The sequence below is a fragment of the Astyanax mexicanus genome, chromosome 13, assembly GCF_023375975.1.
Source record: "Astyanax mexicanus isolate ESR-SI-001 chromosome 13, AstMex3_surface, whole genome shotgun sequence".
Classification (NCBI taxonomy): Eukaryota; Metazoa; Chordata; class Actinopteri; order Characiformes; family Acestrorhamphidae; genus Astyanax; species Astyanax mexicanus.
Window position 1 is genome coordinate 26,019,268 of NC_064420.1, and position 16,977 is coordinate 26,036,244.

General features: G+C 37.9%; 2 protein-coding genes across 3 annotated transcripts; one reads left to right on the forward strand and one right to left on the reverse strand.

Annotated features, from left to right (window-relative positions):
- Positions 1-990: 990 nt before the first annotated feature.
- Positions 991-16,966, reverse strand: LOC111194133 (epidermal differentiation-specific protein-like). Of its 2 annotated transcripts, XM_049463206.1 has the most exons (4): positions 16,808-16,966; positions 13,893-14,015; positions 10,681-10,728; positions 991-2,684 (listed from the first exon to the last, which is right to left on the reverse strand). In XM_049463206.1, the coding sequence occupies exon 4, from the start codon at positions 2,122-2,124 to the stop codon at positions 1,120-1,122; it is 1,005 nt and encodes a 334-aa protein (XP_049319163.1). In that variant the 5' UTR covers positions 2,125-2,684; positions 10,681-10,728; positions 13,893-14,015; positions 16,808-16,966; the 3' UTR covers positions 991-1,119. The 2 variants fall into 2 exon arrangements, 1 of the variants encoding a protein (XP_049319163.1); XR_007423931.1 differs by lacking the exons at positions 991-2,684; positions 16,808-16,966 and adding an exon at positions 7,525-8,947 and having other exon boundaries at positions 13,893-14,147.
- Positions 11,558-15,063, forward strand: eif4e2rs1 (eukaryotic translation initiation factor 4E family member 2 related sequence 1). The gene is made up of 7 exons (XM_007234123.4): positions 11,558-11,830; positions 12,381-12,468; positions 13,133-13,267; positions 13,385-13,489; positions 13,665-13,817; positions 14,277-14,413; positions 14,739-15,063. The coding sequence occupies exons 1-7, from the start codon at positions 11,814-11,816 to the stop codon at positions 14,776-14,778; spliced, it is 675 nt and encodes a 224-aa protein (XP_007234185.1). The 5' UTR covers positions 11,558-11,813; the 3' UTR covers positions 14,779-15,063.
- Positions 16,967-16,977: the final 11 nt, after the last annotated feature.

Below are 16,977 nucleotides of genomic sequence, written 5' to 3' on the forward strand. Positions count from 1 at the left end.
ACTTTACTGTAGACCTGCACTCCTAAACACTCTACACACTTTACTTACTACGTATATACAGCTCTGGAAAAAAATTAAGAGACCACTTAAAAATGATGAGTTTCTTTGATTTTTACCCGATTAAAAACTTCTGGAATATAATGAAGAGGATGATCACAAGCCATCAGACCAAGCTGAACTGCTTGAATTTTTGCACCAGGATTGGCATAAAGTTATCCAAAAGCAGTGTGTAAGACTGGTGGAGGAGAACATGCTAAGATGCATGAAAACTGTGATTAAAAACCAGGGTTATTCCACCAAATATTGATTTCTGAACTCTTAAAACGTCTTTGCATTATTTGAGGTCTGAAAGCTCTGCATCTTTTTTGTTATTTCAGCCATTTCTCATTTTCTGCACATAAATTGCTCTAAATCACCATATTTTAATTTGGAATTTGGGAGAAATGTTGTCTTTAGTTTACAGAATAAAACAACAATGTTCATTTTCCTCAAACATATATCTATAAATAGCAAAATTTGAGAAACTGATTCAGAAACTCTTAATTTGTTCCAGAGCTATAGATAATACAAATCTAGTTTTCAAATCAACTTTTTTTTTTTTTTTTATACGGATTCATTTTTAGGCATTACTTTATTACTTTATTAGAATCAGTGCTGAGGTAACACTAAACCGTAAATGTAGCTCTGTTCTTTTCTTGGCCAAGATGGTCCAAAAAGTTTTTTGGGTCCACAAAGTGTCAGTTGAGAATAATAATTGCAAGACATTTTGGGTTATTTATTTTGTTTATTTTACATCAAATCATGCAAATCAAAGAAACAGTTTTAGATTTTGAGGATATCATGGACAAATGTATATTTTGTAAAAGAAAATGCACAAGGAATATAGCTACGGAAACAGTATTTTGAAGACAAGAATTATTCAAAAAGTTGAAATCAATGTTGCTATATCAAACACTTAGATACAACTTACAAAATCACAGATATATAATGATACACAGTACAGTTTGAAAATGTACAAGAACAGTAATCACAATCACTGTGCAACTGAATGTAAACTGAAAAGGCACAGACAGAACATGTTTAAGCGCAAAAGGCTCTTTACCTCCCCACTAACGGGTATCATAGACGCTCTTCTTCGTACTCAGTGGTGATAGAGTTCCCACTGCAACACAGGAACTCCCCATACTCTGTTTTCTGATGAAAACCTGTGGTGATGGTCAACTTCACTGGGATCCTCAGGTTCACCTCTCTTTTAATCACTCTCACAGTGAGTTTGGTGTGTGGAGGGATGGTGGCCGGCAGCGTGACTGTAATGCTGTTCGTCTCGGTTCTTGTGTTGGTTTTACCAAGCTCCACTGTGAAGGTGTTGCTTAAAGTGGACTTCGTCTCTGGTGTCAAACTTCCCAAATTGAGACTGAATTTGGTTGCAATGCTGATCTGTGTAGCGTTGCTGAACTTGAAACTCTCAGTGACTGAGCCCATGTACTCTCGACTCAGCGCCGTGCTGAAGGTTTGTTCGCGAGATCCACAGTTCACACCACATACAGCGTCGATGGCAACAGAATTGACACGTTCTTCTTTCTGCTCCCACAGTACCTCAGGGGTTATGACGGGTTTCCCTGATTTTAAAGGACGCAGATGGGTCAGGCGGTTGCTGAACCATTCGTAATCGGGCGTGTCATGTGAAGCTCTGGCTAACATCTGAACTCCACCTCTGTTCTTATGCTGGTAGAGGACCCACGCTCCTCTCTGCACCTTGTGGGAAGATGCCGTGTCATTGAAGGAGCCATACAGCAGGTTGGTCTCACAAGTGAGGACGATACTCTTTCCTTCGTAGTTTGGCTCGTCGTACAGTGTGATCTGAGGATCTGTCAGGTCTTCTGTCACCATCTCGAGTGAAGAGGTGCTGTTATCCCAGTCCACGGTGGGATAATGTCCTTCCTCAAAGATGTACTGGTAGCCACCAAAATTGGCATCGCTGTAAATCACCCATGGATTCCCGTTCACTATCATGGAGGAGATGCACTCATCAAAGTTCTCGTCGCTTAAGTTGGGAACGTTCCTAGTAAACTCCCTGCTGATGCCCTTAAAGTCAGCATGTTCGTACACAATGATCTTGTTCATGATGTCTCAAAGAGGATGGGTCGCTTGAGGCTCTGAGCAGGAGAGTGAGTGATCAGACACATTTATACCTATAAGAGTGCTGAGCTATGTGAAGCTAGTGCTTCGTAAAGTCACAAGTTCAAAAAAGGTGCTGATGGCCTAACAGTGTTTTCTCGTGGAAAACAAAAAAGTGTTAGCAGAAAGAGGAAGCTCTGTATCATCTTCAAAGTTTGCAGAATATTTTCCATCCCAAACAACAGACTACAGAGATGTCAGCCGATAAAGCCCTCACTTCTTAGATATGAAACTATTTAAGATAAAAATGATAACAAAATGTGATACTCTGTTTTTTTTCTCTCTTGTCTCTTCCCAAATCCCACCTTGTCATTAGTGTCCCACCTGTGTCTCATTTGTAACCCCACCCACTGACCTTAAGTGAGGCAAGTGTGACCTGCAGCTCTTTAAATGTTGTTCGGGGTTCTTTTGTGACCTCCTGGATGAGTTGTCCATGCTCTTTTGGAATAATTTCAGTTGGCCAGCCACTCCTGGGAAGGTTCACCAGTGTTCCATGTTTTCTCTATCTGCGAATAACAGTTCTTAATGTGGTCTGCAGAACTACCAAAGCCTTAGAAATGACTGTAACCTTTTCCACTATTTTTTTTCAGGCCTGGTTGTGGTGAATTGGACTCAACTTTCCAAAACTTGTGATTAATCACAGTTAATATATTGAATGGGCAAACACTTTTTCTCAAAGGGCTAGATTGGTTTGGGTAGTTTTTTATTTTTAATAAATAAAATCATTATTTAAAAAGTGCTTTTTATATTTACTCAGGTCATATTTGTCTGATATTAAAGTTTGTTTGATAATCTGAACAATGTAAGTAGGACAAAAATGCAAAAACAAATCTGAAAGGGGGCAAATATTTTTCATTTTCATATTTTTCATAAGTGCCCTGAGCTAAGTGAAACTGGGTCTGGCGATTTTTAGGGAGTGGTACTGAAAGTCACAACTACTAAAAGTGCAAAATAAATGTGCTGATGACCTAACAGTTTTTTTCGTAAAACAAAATGTTAGCAGAAAGAGGAAGCTTTATATTACTTTAAGTTTGCAGAAAAATGTTTCTCAAACAACAGATTACAGAGATGTCAGCAGATAAAGCCCTCACTTCTTAGATATGAAACTAATTAAGATAAAAATAAAAAAAAACAAAATTTGATACTCTGTTTTGTTTCTCTCTTGTCTCTGCCCACACTCCGCTTCGTCATTAGTGTCCCACCTGTGTCTCGTTTGTAACCCTGGCCCCTCGTTATCTTCCCCAGGTGTTCCTTTTCTGTGTCTGTGTATATATTCCCCTTGTGTTTTCCTTCGTTCTCTGTTATGCTTTTTTGACACACAGTTGTGCATTGTTTATTTATTATGTGTTACTGGTTGTGTTTTATGGTTTGTTATCTTTGTTTTGTTTGTCTGACTCCGTTTTTTGTTAGTTCTTGCTTTTCAAGGTAGTTGTTTGTTTTATAGTATTTGTTATTTGTTGTGATGGCCAAAGTGGGGCTTTTGGTAGTTCGAATCAAATGAGCTAACTGATTTGAAAAAAAAAAAAAGATCTTTTGAGATGTTTGAACTCCCACCCACCACAGTGACATCTGATTTGCAATCAGCAGTGGTGTGCAGTAAGGCCCTTCTAAGGGGTGACAATAGGTGCATGTAAATCATTATATAATATTTAATAAGAAAAAATATATATTATATTATTATTGTTATTGTACACTGTAAGGATATATTTTATAAATTAACTAAAATAAAAAACAGCAACTAATTAAAAGCATTACTCTTCGTTTTTAAGTTGCTACAGGACTCTTTTCTGACTGACAGCGGTTCTATCCAATCAAAGCTTTTTAAAATGGCTTCTGCCCACGTGACTGCGTGACCCTTCCGCTGATTTTTTTTAAGGGTGTAGTAATGAGTCTATTAGCAAAGTCGCAGGACAATCTAACCAATCAGATTCATGATTTTCACTCAGGGGGTGGGGCCATGACTGTCTAACTCCTTCTCGGTGCTTTGGTGAAGGAGCTACGCATTGCTTAGTGTAAAACGTTCAATAGTTAGCAAACTATTATGGAATTGTATCATATCATATTAAATAGCCTTTTTAAAGGCTGTCCTTCAATGTGAAACTAATTCACAATAATAGGCCATCTGACTGGTGAGTTTTTGTGTGTACTTAATGTTTTGTTTGGGGGTGTTGCAGAAGGGGTACCCACTATATTAACTGCACGCCACTGGCAATCAGGCATTTTACTTAAGTTCAAATGTATATGGATATAATAAAGGAGAAAAGGTCTCCAAACAAATCTTGTCCTTTGTGAAAAAGTGTTTAGCCATTTAGAGGTGGACTTGTTTGTGGGCTTCAGGATTGTCTGGTAAACAGCAGAATTCCTGGTTTCATCTATTACAGCAAGCTGTCCACACCCTGAAGCAGCAAAGCAGCCCCAGACCATCACACTACCACCCCAACAACCAATAGTTTCCAGTGCACAGCAGATACTTTTTCCAATTAAATGTCATACAAATGTTATGATTAATGCTATATTTATTCTCTAAGCAAGTGTTTCAGCTCATTACAAGGCTCACGTTTCTTAAAATTTTGATTGCGGGTTTAATTTTTTTGTGTAAACTTTTGCCTCTAAATTCACTCCATACTTGTGTCCTTTCTACATAACAAGCATAAAAAATTACTAGTACTATGTCTCGGTGGCTAGCTAAATTTAAGGTGGAATGGGGAAATGATCAAGATAAAAAATTAACATATAGCTAACTTCAGTTCCATCAAATCCCCCACCCAGACTTGGCAACCCTGAAAGAACAACAAGCCTTCCTGGTGGACAGTGCTAACTGATACTCTATTACATTAGTTTATAGATGCCGTACTGACTAGCAACACTCACACTGAGTAATGGAGAGAAAGACGACCATCCTACCCACCCACCTAGAAGAGAGAGGACTGTTATGCACTCTGGGACCCCCGGACAGACACTGACAGATGATTGTGTGCCTCACTGGGGATCAAACCTGTGACCTCCTAATGACAACTGCTCCACTCAGCGTTCCTGTTTAATGTCAGTTGGATTGGAGCCGAAATGTAGAGCGTCTGGTTTATTGCTTTGGGTTCCGTTATGCTTGATTGACCACTAATTAACTTTATCTCTGTCTATCCCAGTCTCTCTCACTCTCTCTCTCTCTCTCTCTCTCTCTCTCTTTCTCTCTCTCCGGATGTGCTGTAATTGGCAGTAATTGTGGTGTGTGATCTGTGGTTAGTTCTCAGTGACCCCGGAAATTTCCCAGGAGAACACAATGAAGAGAGAGTTCAACAGAAACAGAAGGTTAAATTTTATTTCCAGTTCTGGTTTTGTGTCACCAGTCGGTTGAGATTAGAAATAAAAGAGATTCTGCTCATGACTGAAAGTTCACTGCAGTGAGGAGTTATATTTAGTAAAAAACAATTCTAGTAAGTATTTTTTTTAGACCTGACACTATAGAACTGACCATTAACATCAACTACAGCTAGCATCATTAATGAACTAATACTAAGCTTAAAAAAAATCCCATTTCAGACTATATAAACCCTAGATAGTTAATGTTCTCTCTGGTAAACTTTATTTCATTTGTTAATATACAGTCCCATTCAAAATTTTTATTTTTTCTATTTTTTGCATTGTATACAAAGTCATCCAAACTATCAAGAAAGACATATGGAATTATTTAGTAAACAAAAAGGTGTTAAACAAACCAGAATATGTTTTATACTTTAAAGTATCCTCCTCTTTGAACACCTTGGCTGGATTTTCTTAGTCACCTTTATGAGGTAGAGTCACCTGGAATTATTAGCTTTCAGGTAACAGCTGTGCTGAACTTGTCAAGAGTTAATTACTTGAATTTCTTAGAGAGGTAGAGTTGGTATACATTAAATATTTATATTTGAGTAATGTTCCCATCCTTATTATGGCAAGAACTACTCAACTAAATAACAAAAAAATACTTTAAGAAATAACGTTCAGTCAATCCAAAAAATGTCAAGAACTTTAAAGGTATCCTCAAGTGCAGTCGCAAAGAACATCAAAAATGTTGTGATGAAACTGGCTCTCATCAGTACTGGCCCAGGAAAGGAAGATCCAGAGTTATCTCTGTTGCACAGGATACATTGATCAGAGTTATCAGCCTCAGAAACAGAAAGTTAACAGCACCCCAGATAAGTATATTTTGAGTATTTGATTTGTTCAACATTTTTAAGTTGCTACATGATTCCTTATTTGTTTTTTTATAGACTGAATGACTTTGGTATTAATTTACAAAAAATAAAAACAGTAAATGAGATGGTGTGTCCAAACATTTGACTGGAACTGTATATTCATGCCTGCATTTTAGACCTGTAACACATTCCGAAAAAGATGCAACAAGGGGAATTTAGGGCTTGTAATGAGGTAAAACAAACAAACAAAATGATGATATGATATGATAATGGTATGATTTCAAACATTTGATGTCAAAACTATCCACAAAGCTGATCTTTGAGATACAAAAATGGGCAGAGGATTTCATTTTGTATTTTTTATGCATAAAGGGAAAGGGCACAAGCCTAAGCTGAATAGCTGTGATCTCTGCTCTCTCAGAAGGCACAGCATCAAGAACCATCATTCGGCAATCATGGTCATTAAATTATCAACTTATCATACAATAAATGGACATGACATCAATAATATTTGATAATCATGATATCATCTATTGTGTTTATTCGTATCATGCAATAACCAATGCTTCAATAACTGTGACTCAATACACACAAAGTGTACTGCAGTAAGTAAAGAAAAAATATATATTTTTATGATCGCTATGATTATGATTATGCCTATGATTAGTATATATTTTTGTATTTAATAGGGTATAGTTGCTTTGTTATGCTATTCTATTATCATTATGTCAGTAGTATTTAATGGTCTCAAAATTACTACCATTTATTGCAATATTTTCTGGGACAATATATCATCCACAAAAATAATTGTCATTTTACACATATTCAGTGTCAAAACCTTCAAGTGCAAAGGAATTGTAACCTTACAAAGTGGTAAATATTGTACCATTTCAACTTTCTTTAAATGTGTTGCAGTCCTGGAATGCAGCAATATACAAAATGTATTATAATATGGAAATGTATAATATATAATATGATGTACAGTGGTATGAAAAGGTTTGATCATTTTCATGATTTTCCTTTATAAATTGTTTGGATCAGCAATTTCTGTTTTTTTTTTTTTTCAGAAAAAACTGATATTTGAGAAGTGAAATGCATTTCATAGGATTTACAGAAAGTGTACAATAATTATTTAAACTAAATAAGGCAGGAGCATAAAATTGGACACCCTCATTGTTTTATTATTTGAATACCTTTAGCACTAATTATTGGATTTGTTTGGTAAGCTCATTGACTCTTGACCTGCATACACAGGTGAATCCTATTATGAGAAAGGGTTAAGGTGCCAATCGCAAGTTTTTCTCCTCTTTGCATCTTCTCTGAAGAGTGGCAAAATGGGAGTTTCAAAACAAAACTCTTAACCTGAAAACAAAGGGCTGTGTGGTCAGTGCAGTTACTGGGAATCTTGTTAAGGTTGAGGGTCGCATGGACTTTAGTCAATATTAGCAGATTCTTGAGAACAATGTTCAAGAATCAGTGAGAAAGTTGAAGTTGCGGCAGGGCTGGATACTTTAACAAGACAATGACCCTAAACATAAACACTGCTCAACATCTACTAAAGTATTCATGAAGAGGAACAAGTACAACACTCTGGAATGTTCAGTCCCCAGACCTGAATATTATTAAAAATCTGTGGTGTAATTTAAAGTGGTCTGTCCTGAACTGGAGATGTTTTGTAAAGAAGAATCATCCAAAATATCTTCAACCAGAGACCCGACTCTCATTGACAGCTATAGGAAGCATTTAGAGGCTGTTTTTTTCTGCAAAAGGAGGATCTACTAAATATTGACAGATTTTTTTTCTGTTGGGGTGCCTAAATTTAAGAACCTGACTAATTTTGTTTAAAGAATTATGGCACACTTTCTGTAAATCCTATAAGCTATTTCACTTCTTAAACATCACTGTGTTCGTCTTTTCACCTTTTCTCCAAGACTGCCCAAAATACAAAGATTAATTAAATACAAAATAACTAAGTTAATTTCTAATCAAGTATATGAAATAAGACGTTTTATATTACTAATAAAATTATTGCATTCTCTCTCCCTGTCACTTACACACACTCTCTCGCTCTCTCTGAGGAAGTGATAGGTTAGAGTGAGGAGGTGGGAAAACAAACTCTTCAAACGTGTGAATCAACAGAATGACAGAGAACAGCTGAGAAAACAGAGAGAAAAAGAGAGAGAGAGAGAGAGAGAGAGAGAGAGAGAGAGAGAGAGAGAGAGAGAGAGAGTTAGTGAGAAAAGGACAGTTTGACATATGTCTTTTGGTGTCTTCTTTCTTATCATTTTTACAGCTCAGTTTAAACAGAAACAGAACCAGAGTGCCACACACACGCATACACCCACACACACGCTTTTATGTGTGTTAACGTGATAATTGGCCAAAAATTGGCCTATGCCCTTCCACTTTGAATTCAGTTCCCTGACCGAGTGAAACAAATAAAAGAATTCAGACAAGCTGAACACAGCATTCTTTACAGTACTCTCTTTCTCTTTCTGCTCTCTCACTCTCTCTCTTTTTGCTCTCTCTCTCTCAGTCTGGTTCACTTTTGTTCACTTGCTCTTTCTCTTTGTGTAGCTTTCATTCCTTACTGTCCTCTGAAAAGAAGAATTAGGATCAATTACAGACTCGTTTGTACCCACACATTCACGCGCGCGGCCTCATCTACTAAACATGTTAACATGCTGCCATCTTGTGTCACTTTAAGGAACTGCATTCAGTTTATGACATGCGATAAACACACGATTTCAAAAGTATTTTGACGCATTTCTGCTAAGTGTGTTCTGCAGCTTTAAATGTCTGACAAATGCGTTCACACACACACACACACACACACATCATTGAAAAGTTACTTTATTTTAGTAATTAAGGTTAAAATGTGAAATGTATTATATAGATGTGTTACACACAGAGTGATCTATTTTCATCCTCATTTCTTTTTTGTTAATGATTACAGCCAATTCTCAAAATATATATATATATTATATATGTATTATATTATGTCATCTACTGGTGTTGGTCCACTGTGTTATATCAAGTTCAAAGTTAGTGCAGTGTTTTCCTAGCACTTCATTACAGCACATCTTACAGCAGCACTTCATGCTTCCCTCTGCTAAAAACTTTTATAGAGATGCAGATTTCATTTTCCAGCAGGACTTGGCACACTGCCCACACTGCTAAAGGAACCAATTGGTCTTCGACTAACTCGTTAACTAGCTCATGACCAGCATAGGGTATGGTTTACTTGAGCTCGATAGTGATTGGACTATTTTAGTTTTTTTTTTTATCCCAAAATCACAGTGGAAAAATGATCTCACTGAGTGAGCAGCCTTTACATATTTTCACTTGTACCAGTTACCTCACCGAGACACCAGGCACAGGCTTAGCTAACTTTAGTAAACATACCGTTTTAACAACAAATTCACAGACAGAAAATACCGACTGGCTTTTGTCCCTGTTGTACCAGCAAATGACCGATGAACACCAGAGTGAGCCCGCGAGTGAGTTCTTAATTTATGGGAATATAGGAGTAATTTTATGATAATGTCTAAACACTTGCTCATGATAATCATTTAATTTTAGAAAGTAGAGTGAAGTGAGCAAAGAAAACGTACCTGTATATTTGTTCATTGTTCTACAGCAGGTTGTGCAGTACAGACGCTATATTACTGTTACACCCTGCTGACTGGTTTGTGAACAGTGGTGGATTAAGGTGATCAGGACCCCGAGACACTTTGAATTAGCCTATTATATTGTTAACCGGGCGCGCGATAAACAGCGCGACAGCACGAGCGGCCACGAGCACACTCACACAGACAAACTCATCATTCCCATCATTAATAAGGTCTTTGATTGAAGCGCGAGGCGGGGCGGATGGTTGGGTAAAAAATAATTAATTAAAAAACGTGGCCAATCAGTGGGCCCATCATTGCATGGGCCCTAATGCAACAGTTTAGCAGTGTTGCCAACTATATTTAGCGACTATTCAGACCCCTAGCGGCTTTTTTTGTTAAAAAAAAGCGACAAATCTAGCGAGTATTTGTGGTGTTATTGGAGACTTTTGGCGATTTTGAGATGAACACGTGCTCTTCAGTTACTGACCTCACCTAGCAGCGAGTGCTGCCGTGAGCCCCGTCCACAACACACACATTCGTTGCAGAACCTCACAGCGCCACGAACACACTATAAATCAACTGCGCATGCCCAAAGCTGCCGCTGACTGACCCCGCCCCGTATTTACAGAGCAGGGATGTAAATATATACGCGTCTTCAAGTGAGCCATGAAAAGAAAACACTGAATTTAACTCACACAGTCTCAGTCCAGTCTCACCTCATTCACCACGTAGCCTGTCACTCACTTCGTCCACAGTGTCTGCCTCTAAAAAACAAACAAACAAACAAAATAAACGTAGAATAACAGTACTGCTGTTTTTCTAGTTATTTTGAGAAGTAACTGCCTATTTAAGAAGCAGAGTTAGAGTTAATTTTTAACATATTTAGGGTGCGTTTTACACGAGGCTGAAGTTAGCTTTACTCTCCCACAACCTTAAAAACATGCATTATGCAAATTAGGCAATGAGGTCATTTAGTGACTTTTAGGACAGCCAATAGCTACTTTCCGTACTGAGGAGTTGGCAACACTACAGTCTAGAGTAGCCCGTGCCTTAACCTGCCTCTGTTGGTGAGCTGATGCTGGAGCAACAGGTAGAGAATCGTTAAAAGATTAATAACTGGAGTTTAAAAGCTTTAAGAATTATGCCTGTAGTGCTGTTACATATTGTACTGTTTTGTGTTAAAGGAATCGGTTCAAAATTTAAACAGTTGTCGGTAAAAAAAATAAAAATAAAGGATTGGGACAGACTAGTGACAGACAAACTTGATTTTTTTTTAAAAATAAATTGTATGTTTGTGTGTATGACCCCAATAAGTCAACACAGAACAACATCAAATGTTTCAATATTGAATGCATTTTTCAAACTCTGGTCACCAGTCAGCAGTTCAACCAGTCCAATTAGTTCAACCAGTTATACTCTATGGCATAGCATTACATCATTGCTGCCCAAAACCTGTCTTAACCTATCTTAATCTCAAACGAGCGGCAGGTAGAATCTCAAACAGGAAATTTCAGTACAGCCGTCGAGGACTACCCATCCTTAAAAGGATGCAGCTCCTAAATTGCGACACAGCTACTGTCAGAGTTTCACTCTTTTTTGTCCTCTCCGAGGTCCCGTCCAGTCTCGGTGTAACGCATGTGTGTAGTGCGCCTGCGCGGTGTGGACCTGTCTAGCCGGTGGCGTTAGCTTAGCGCTCAGACTTCTGTAGTTTTTTCGCGTTTTAAGTGAAAAGCTGGTGAAGGTTTCGTTTCATACACCGAAGTGAACAACCTTTCTACAGTTTGTGTCGAAATTTAACGAGAAAACGGAACAGAGAAGGACTTTTTGAGCGTGAATCATCGGAACCGGAATGAATCAGTTCGAGCAGTGAGTTAACCTAGCAGTTAGCTTAGCTAGCTAACACAAACAAGCTGGTGTTAATGGGTAAACTTATCTGGGGAACTAAGCTTATTTGTTTGTTAAATTAATAACGTTTGAGTTTTGTTTAGTAGTGTAAATACTTTTTGTTGAATTAAGCTACATTTCATTTATTATTATTTTAAGCAAACTAAACTGTGAGCTGAAATATAAATATTTAAAGTCTTATAAATACTTAAAGTAAGATTGGTGAACTTACTTAATAATCGTTAACTTTATTATGAAATCCGTTTCTTTTCAGTCAGTAAATAATATGCAGATTTCTCAAGTTACTATGTTTACGAATATATTATTTAAACCTGATAATATAAACATGATAAACAACGTATGAGTCATGAATCATTTTATTAGACAAGGCAACAAATTAATCATTTGTTGTTTTAGTATCGTACACATTTTAATCACCTGCAAAATTCTGAAAAGGTGTATTAAATAATTACCTAATTTGTCATTATCATTTGATACAGTCATGATACTCTATTTCTATTTCCTGCTGCAGGCTGAAGGAGGAGGAGGTTGACGAGCGTGAGGATAATGTGTGTGTACGGGAGGAAAAGCGTGACCTGGACAGCTCTAACCGGAGAAAAGTGTGTATTTTTTTATGTCTGTGTGTGTGAGAGAGTACAGAACAGTACAGGGCGCTGTGAATATTACTGTGCACTATTGCAGACAGACATGCTGGCTGTGGCTTTCCTATGACACAGTTCATTCTAAATCAGTGGTCTCTGATTGGTCTGTTTGTATGTCAGGCAAGTTGGTCGCATGTTACAGCAGCAGGATCTAGGCCACATTAGCAGTTCAAAAGACCCAACACTCTTTTTTGGGTTTATGTGTATCTTTGTGGTTTATATTTAAGTAATAATGCACAATAGGGAGTGCTACCTCAAGTGTATTATTGCGATTATATCACAGTTCCACTATTGCTGTTTATCAAAAGATTGTTTTTTTTTTTTAGTTAAAGAGGACGAGAAAATACGATCTGTTTGGTTATAAACATTCTTTGAGTTAAAATAGTTCCATTGCTACTCTGTTTGTAGCTGCTCTGTTTGTTTTTTGTAAGAGCTACATTGCTGCTAGCCTACCTGTATGGGGCAGAATAATACATGGAGAAATTGCATAAAGTGCATTACCGGCTGATAATGGCACTCAAAGAATGTCTCTTAGCCAATCACATTGCAGTGTTGGAACAAATTATGGTTTGGTATAGAATTTTCTCACTCTTTCTCTTTCTTTATTTCTCTCTCTCTGAAGACTATAACTCCAGGTCCAGGGGAACATCCCCTACAGTATAACTACACTTTCTGGTACTCTCGTCGGACCCCCAGCAGACCAGCCAACACACAGAGCTATGAGCAGAACATCAGACAGATTGGCACAGTTGCCTCGGTATGTGTTTAATTAATCAACAACCCAACCCCCACATGCCTGTACACACTAACACAGACCTGCATGTGTGCTGTAAATTAACGATACAAGCCATTTGATTGTACATGTTTGTTGCAGGTGGAGCAGTTTTGGAAATTTTACAGCCATCTTGTGCGGCCGGGGGATCTGACGGGCCACAGTGACTTCCATCTGTTTAAAGAGGGCATCAAACCTATGTGGGAGGTATGTGTGCCTCTGTTAGGGGGGGGTCTTATTAAAAATAAAAAAGTCTATTTAAAAAAAAAAAAAAAACATCTGTGTTTCTCTACATTTTAAATATTCATTCAAGTTTATGTGAATTTCTGTGTTACGTCTTTATTGATTGATTATCATGTGTCTGTATGTGTGTCTGTTTCAGGATGAAGCAAATAAAAATGGGGGTAAGTGGATAATCCGGTTGCGAAAAGGTCTGGCCTCACGATTCTGGGAGAACATCATCCTGGCGATGCTGGGAGAGCAGTTCATGGTGGGAGAGGAAGTGTGTGGAGTGGTAGTCTCCATACGTTTTCAGGTGAGCTTGTGTAAGCTGTACACTTCACAAATATGCCCACTCCCCGACCAAATGGAAAAAGCTCCGGTGTTTTACCCTTTAATCCTGTGCTGCATGGGTGTCAGAGGGGCAAAAGGGAGGCAAAGGGAACCAGGGCAGCTTCTCTTTGTTGGATGGATCCACCTTTTGGGAGGCAGAGGGTCCTGGGGTTTTGTTACACTGGAAAAAGAAAGAATCTTTGTTAATACACATGAAGAAAATTAGTGATCACTTACCTGCTATGTCTTGGCCTGTGTACGTGTTAATGCTATTTGTGTAATTGTATTTGTCTGTTTTAGGTTGAATCTTTAGTAAGATGTTACTCCTTGAGGGCAGTATTGTTAGGGAAAGTGCTTAATGTATAAATTAAACTGAATTGGCTTTTGGCCAATCAGAGCACCTTGTTTTCACCCAGGTTTGTGTGCATTTTCTTATCTACAGGAGGACATTTTGTCTATCTGGAATAAAACGGCGAGTGATCAGGTGACGACATCCCGAATCAGAGACACACTGCGGAGGGTCCTAAACCTCCCCCCCAACACAATCATGGAATACAAGACCCACAACGACAGCCTCAAGTACGACACAAACACAAGCCAACCACAAACCCTGCAGTCATGATAGTTGTAAACTTGCAACTTCCTAGCAATCAAACAGCAAAGCAACCATATCAAGAGTAACTGTATCAACAGCATAAGCTTTTTTCTATATAATTTATTCACTTATTAGACTGTGATTCTGACTTCAGATGTAATCATTGTGTGTGTTTGTAAAAGATCACACTGATAGAATAGATCGTTGTTGTGTAATTAAAGCAAATGTGAGCCTGGCTTGATTTGGTGTTTTTATAGCATCACTAATATCTCTAATATCTCACTCTTTCTTTCTCTTTCTACCTTTCAGGGATAACTCCAGCTTCCGCAACACCAAGATCACATTGTGAGGGGTGTGTGAGATCTCACTCACACTTCTTACACTTCAATTCTCACTCAGATGGACTGAACCCGACACACACATACACACACTTGTTACCTCTGTGCAAGAGGGACTGCTGTCTTTTGTCGATCCTGCGGATCAGAGGATGCACAGGAACAGGCTCCACCCTCTCGTTCCGACATTCCAGAGCTGTAAAAACTCTGCTTTTTGTAACAGAATTCCACTCTTCAGTTCCTTTTGATCCAGTCTGACCGTTTCTTTTTTTATTTAACAGTAAAGCAGATGTATGATAGCTTGTCTGTGTGTGATTTACTCAAACATTGTGCTTAACTGTAAGGGACAAAGAGAGGTAGAGTAAGAATTGTGATTGTTTAGTACATAAACTCACTAAAGCCCTAATCTGGATGGGATTCTTTCTCAGGGAGTCCTGGGGTAATTTTCTCTTTTATGGGGTCCTCTGTGATTTTATTCCTGTGCGGAACGACGTCCTCTGGGAAAATTACAGGCTGAATTACCTAACACTACTGTTTTTCGCTGAATTCTATGGTCCTCTGGAAATTGTAGTCCCGTATGTGGGAATAAATACATAACAAAGCCTTTCAAATGTTAGGTAATGTAAGTACAGAACTACAGTTATGAGAGTACTACAGTACCCCCTTGTGCGTCCATGAGGATCGTCACAGCTAAACAAAAAAAGACAGGGAATACTAAAATATACCCTGTTATTAGAATTAGAACAGCGAAAATGGGCGACAAAATCTGCATCTCTTGTAGTGGATGGATCGTAGTTCTCATATAATGTATGTACCTAACAGAAACCAGTTAGAAGATATTTTTCTTTTCAGTATAAATCTAGGAGGTTTACTCCTAGACCCCCCACACTCCCAACAAAGCTATGCCCCTATTCAGAAATATCTAGTGATGTATTTAGTCACTGCTTTAAAGTGCACGTTTTATTTTGTGTTCGAGGTTAATATGAATATGAACCCATTAAAAGATGCAGGAGTGGAATTTAAGGTGGAATAACTATAATGGTAAGAAATCAACTTGTAGCTGTTTGTTCTCCAACGTGCAGCTTTGTGTCAGCAAATATGGTGCAGCAGGCCCTTGTAACGGCTTCACTGTTGTCAAATACAAAACAGTGTTTGTGTGAATATAGCGGCGGCATTTAAGGTGGACCTCAACACTTGAATTTATCACCACTTAGAAAAAAGTATTTCACTTTTTAAGGTGGAATTGAATGGTAAAACACTTTTGAGTGTATTGGTGTATTTGAGGGTTGTATTTTAGGAGTAATAGTCCTTAGTCATATAAAACTCAGCAAGTGCCCACTTATCACTTTGCAGCTTTAAAGTTTGATTTACGTATGTTTACTGTGGTGCTGCTTTTAAGACTGGAGACAGCTGCTGAACACCTTATATCTTCCCATGACTATGGTTCGTACTAAATACTGTAATAAACCTTAATTTTACATTGTCTAATAGTCCTAGGTTAGTGTAAACATTCTGACTGAATTCTGAATCAACGGTTATTTAAAGGTTCTGAATCTTGACTCCGGTAAAGTTGGTTTCATATTCTCATATTTGGATTTCTTCCCTCAATAGCTTTTGAACTGTGTGTGCAAAATGGTTAATACTTGCTTATTTTAAATGCTGACATCCAAACCACGCAGCTAAAGCTATTGAAGAAATAAATCCGAATATGCGAATATGAAACCAACTTTACCGGAGTTGAATCTTGGGGCTTACCCGTGCTTTTAGGTGAACGGTGATATTAGATATTATTAGAAGATATAAAAGATATTATTAATTTTTATTTAAATTTAAAAGTGTGACTGTGTGAACATGGCATGATTTGATGTGAAACTAGCTTAATTCCTTATATAAAACGGCAGCATTTAAGGTGAAACAGAAACCTATTCCCTTTTTAAGGAGGACTAAATTAGTAAGACTAAATTTAAAACGTATTGGGTAGTTCAAACGAGTACTAGACAGTATAAAACCATTACTTTTTTGTTTCAAAGTTTGGTAACTTACATATGTGTTTACCGTGGTGCTATGAATCTTTTAAGGTTGTGAAGCCGCTAAATATATAGAACCTCTAAATATCGTACAGTGGCTCTGGTTAATAGAAAAAAAGGTTAAAGTTTGAGTGGAGAATGTTGAAAATCTCCTCAATAGAGACGGTCTGCTGCCGCCGTCCAGCA

Bases quoted from the DNA above. Each gene is read 5' to 3' on its own strand.
- LOC111194133 (XM_049463206.1), bottom strand. From the start codon at position 2,124: ATGAACAAGATCATTGTGTACGAACATGCTGACTTTAAGGGCATCAGC.
- eif4e2rs1 (XM_007234123.4), top strand. The intron at 13,818-14,276 runs GTGAGCTTGTGT...TCTTATCTACAG, and splicing joins TAGTCTCCATACGTTTTCAG to GAGGACATTTTGTCTATCTG. The intron at 14,414-14,738 runs GTACGACACAAA...TCTACCTTTCAG, and splicing joins ACCCACAACGACAGCCTCAA to GGATAACTCCAGCTTCCGCA.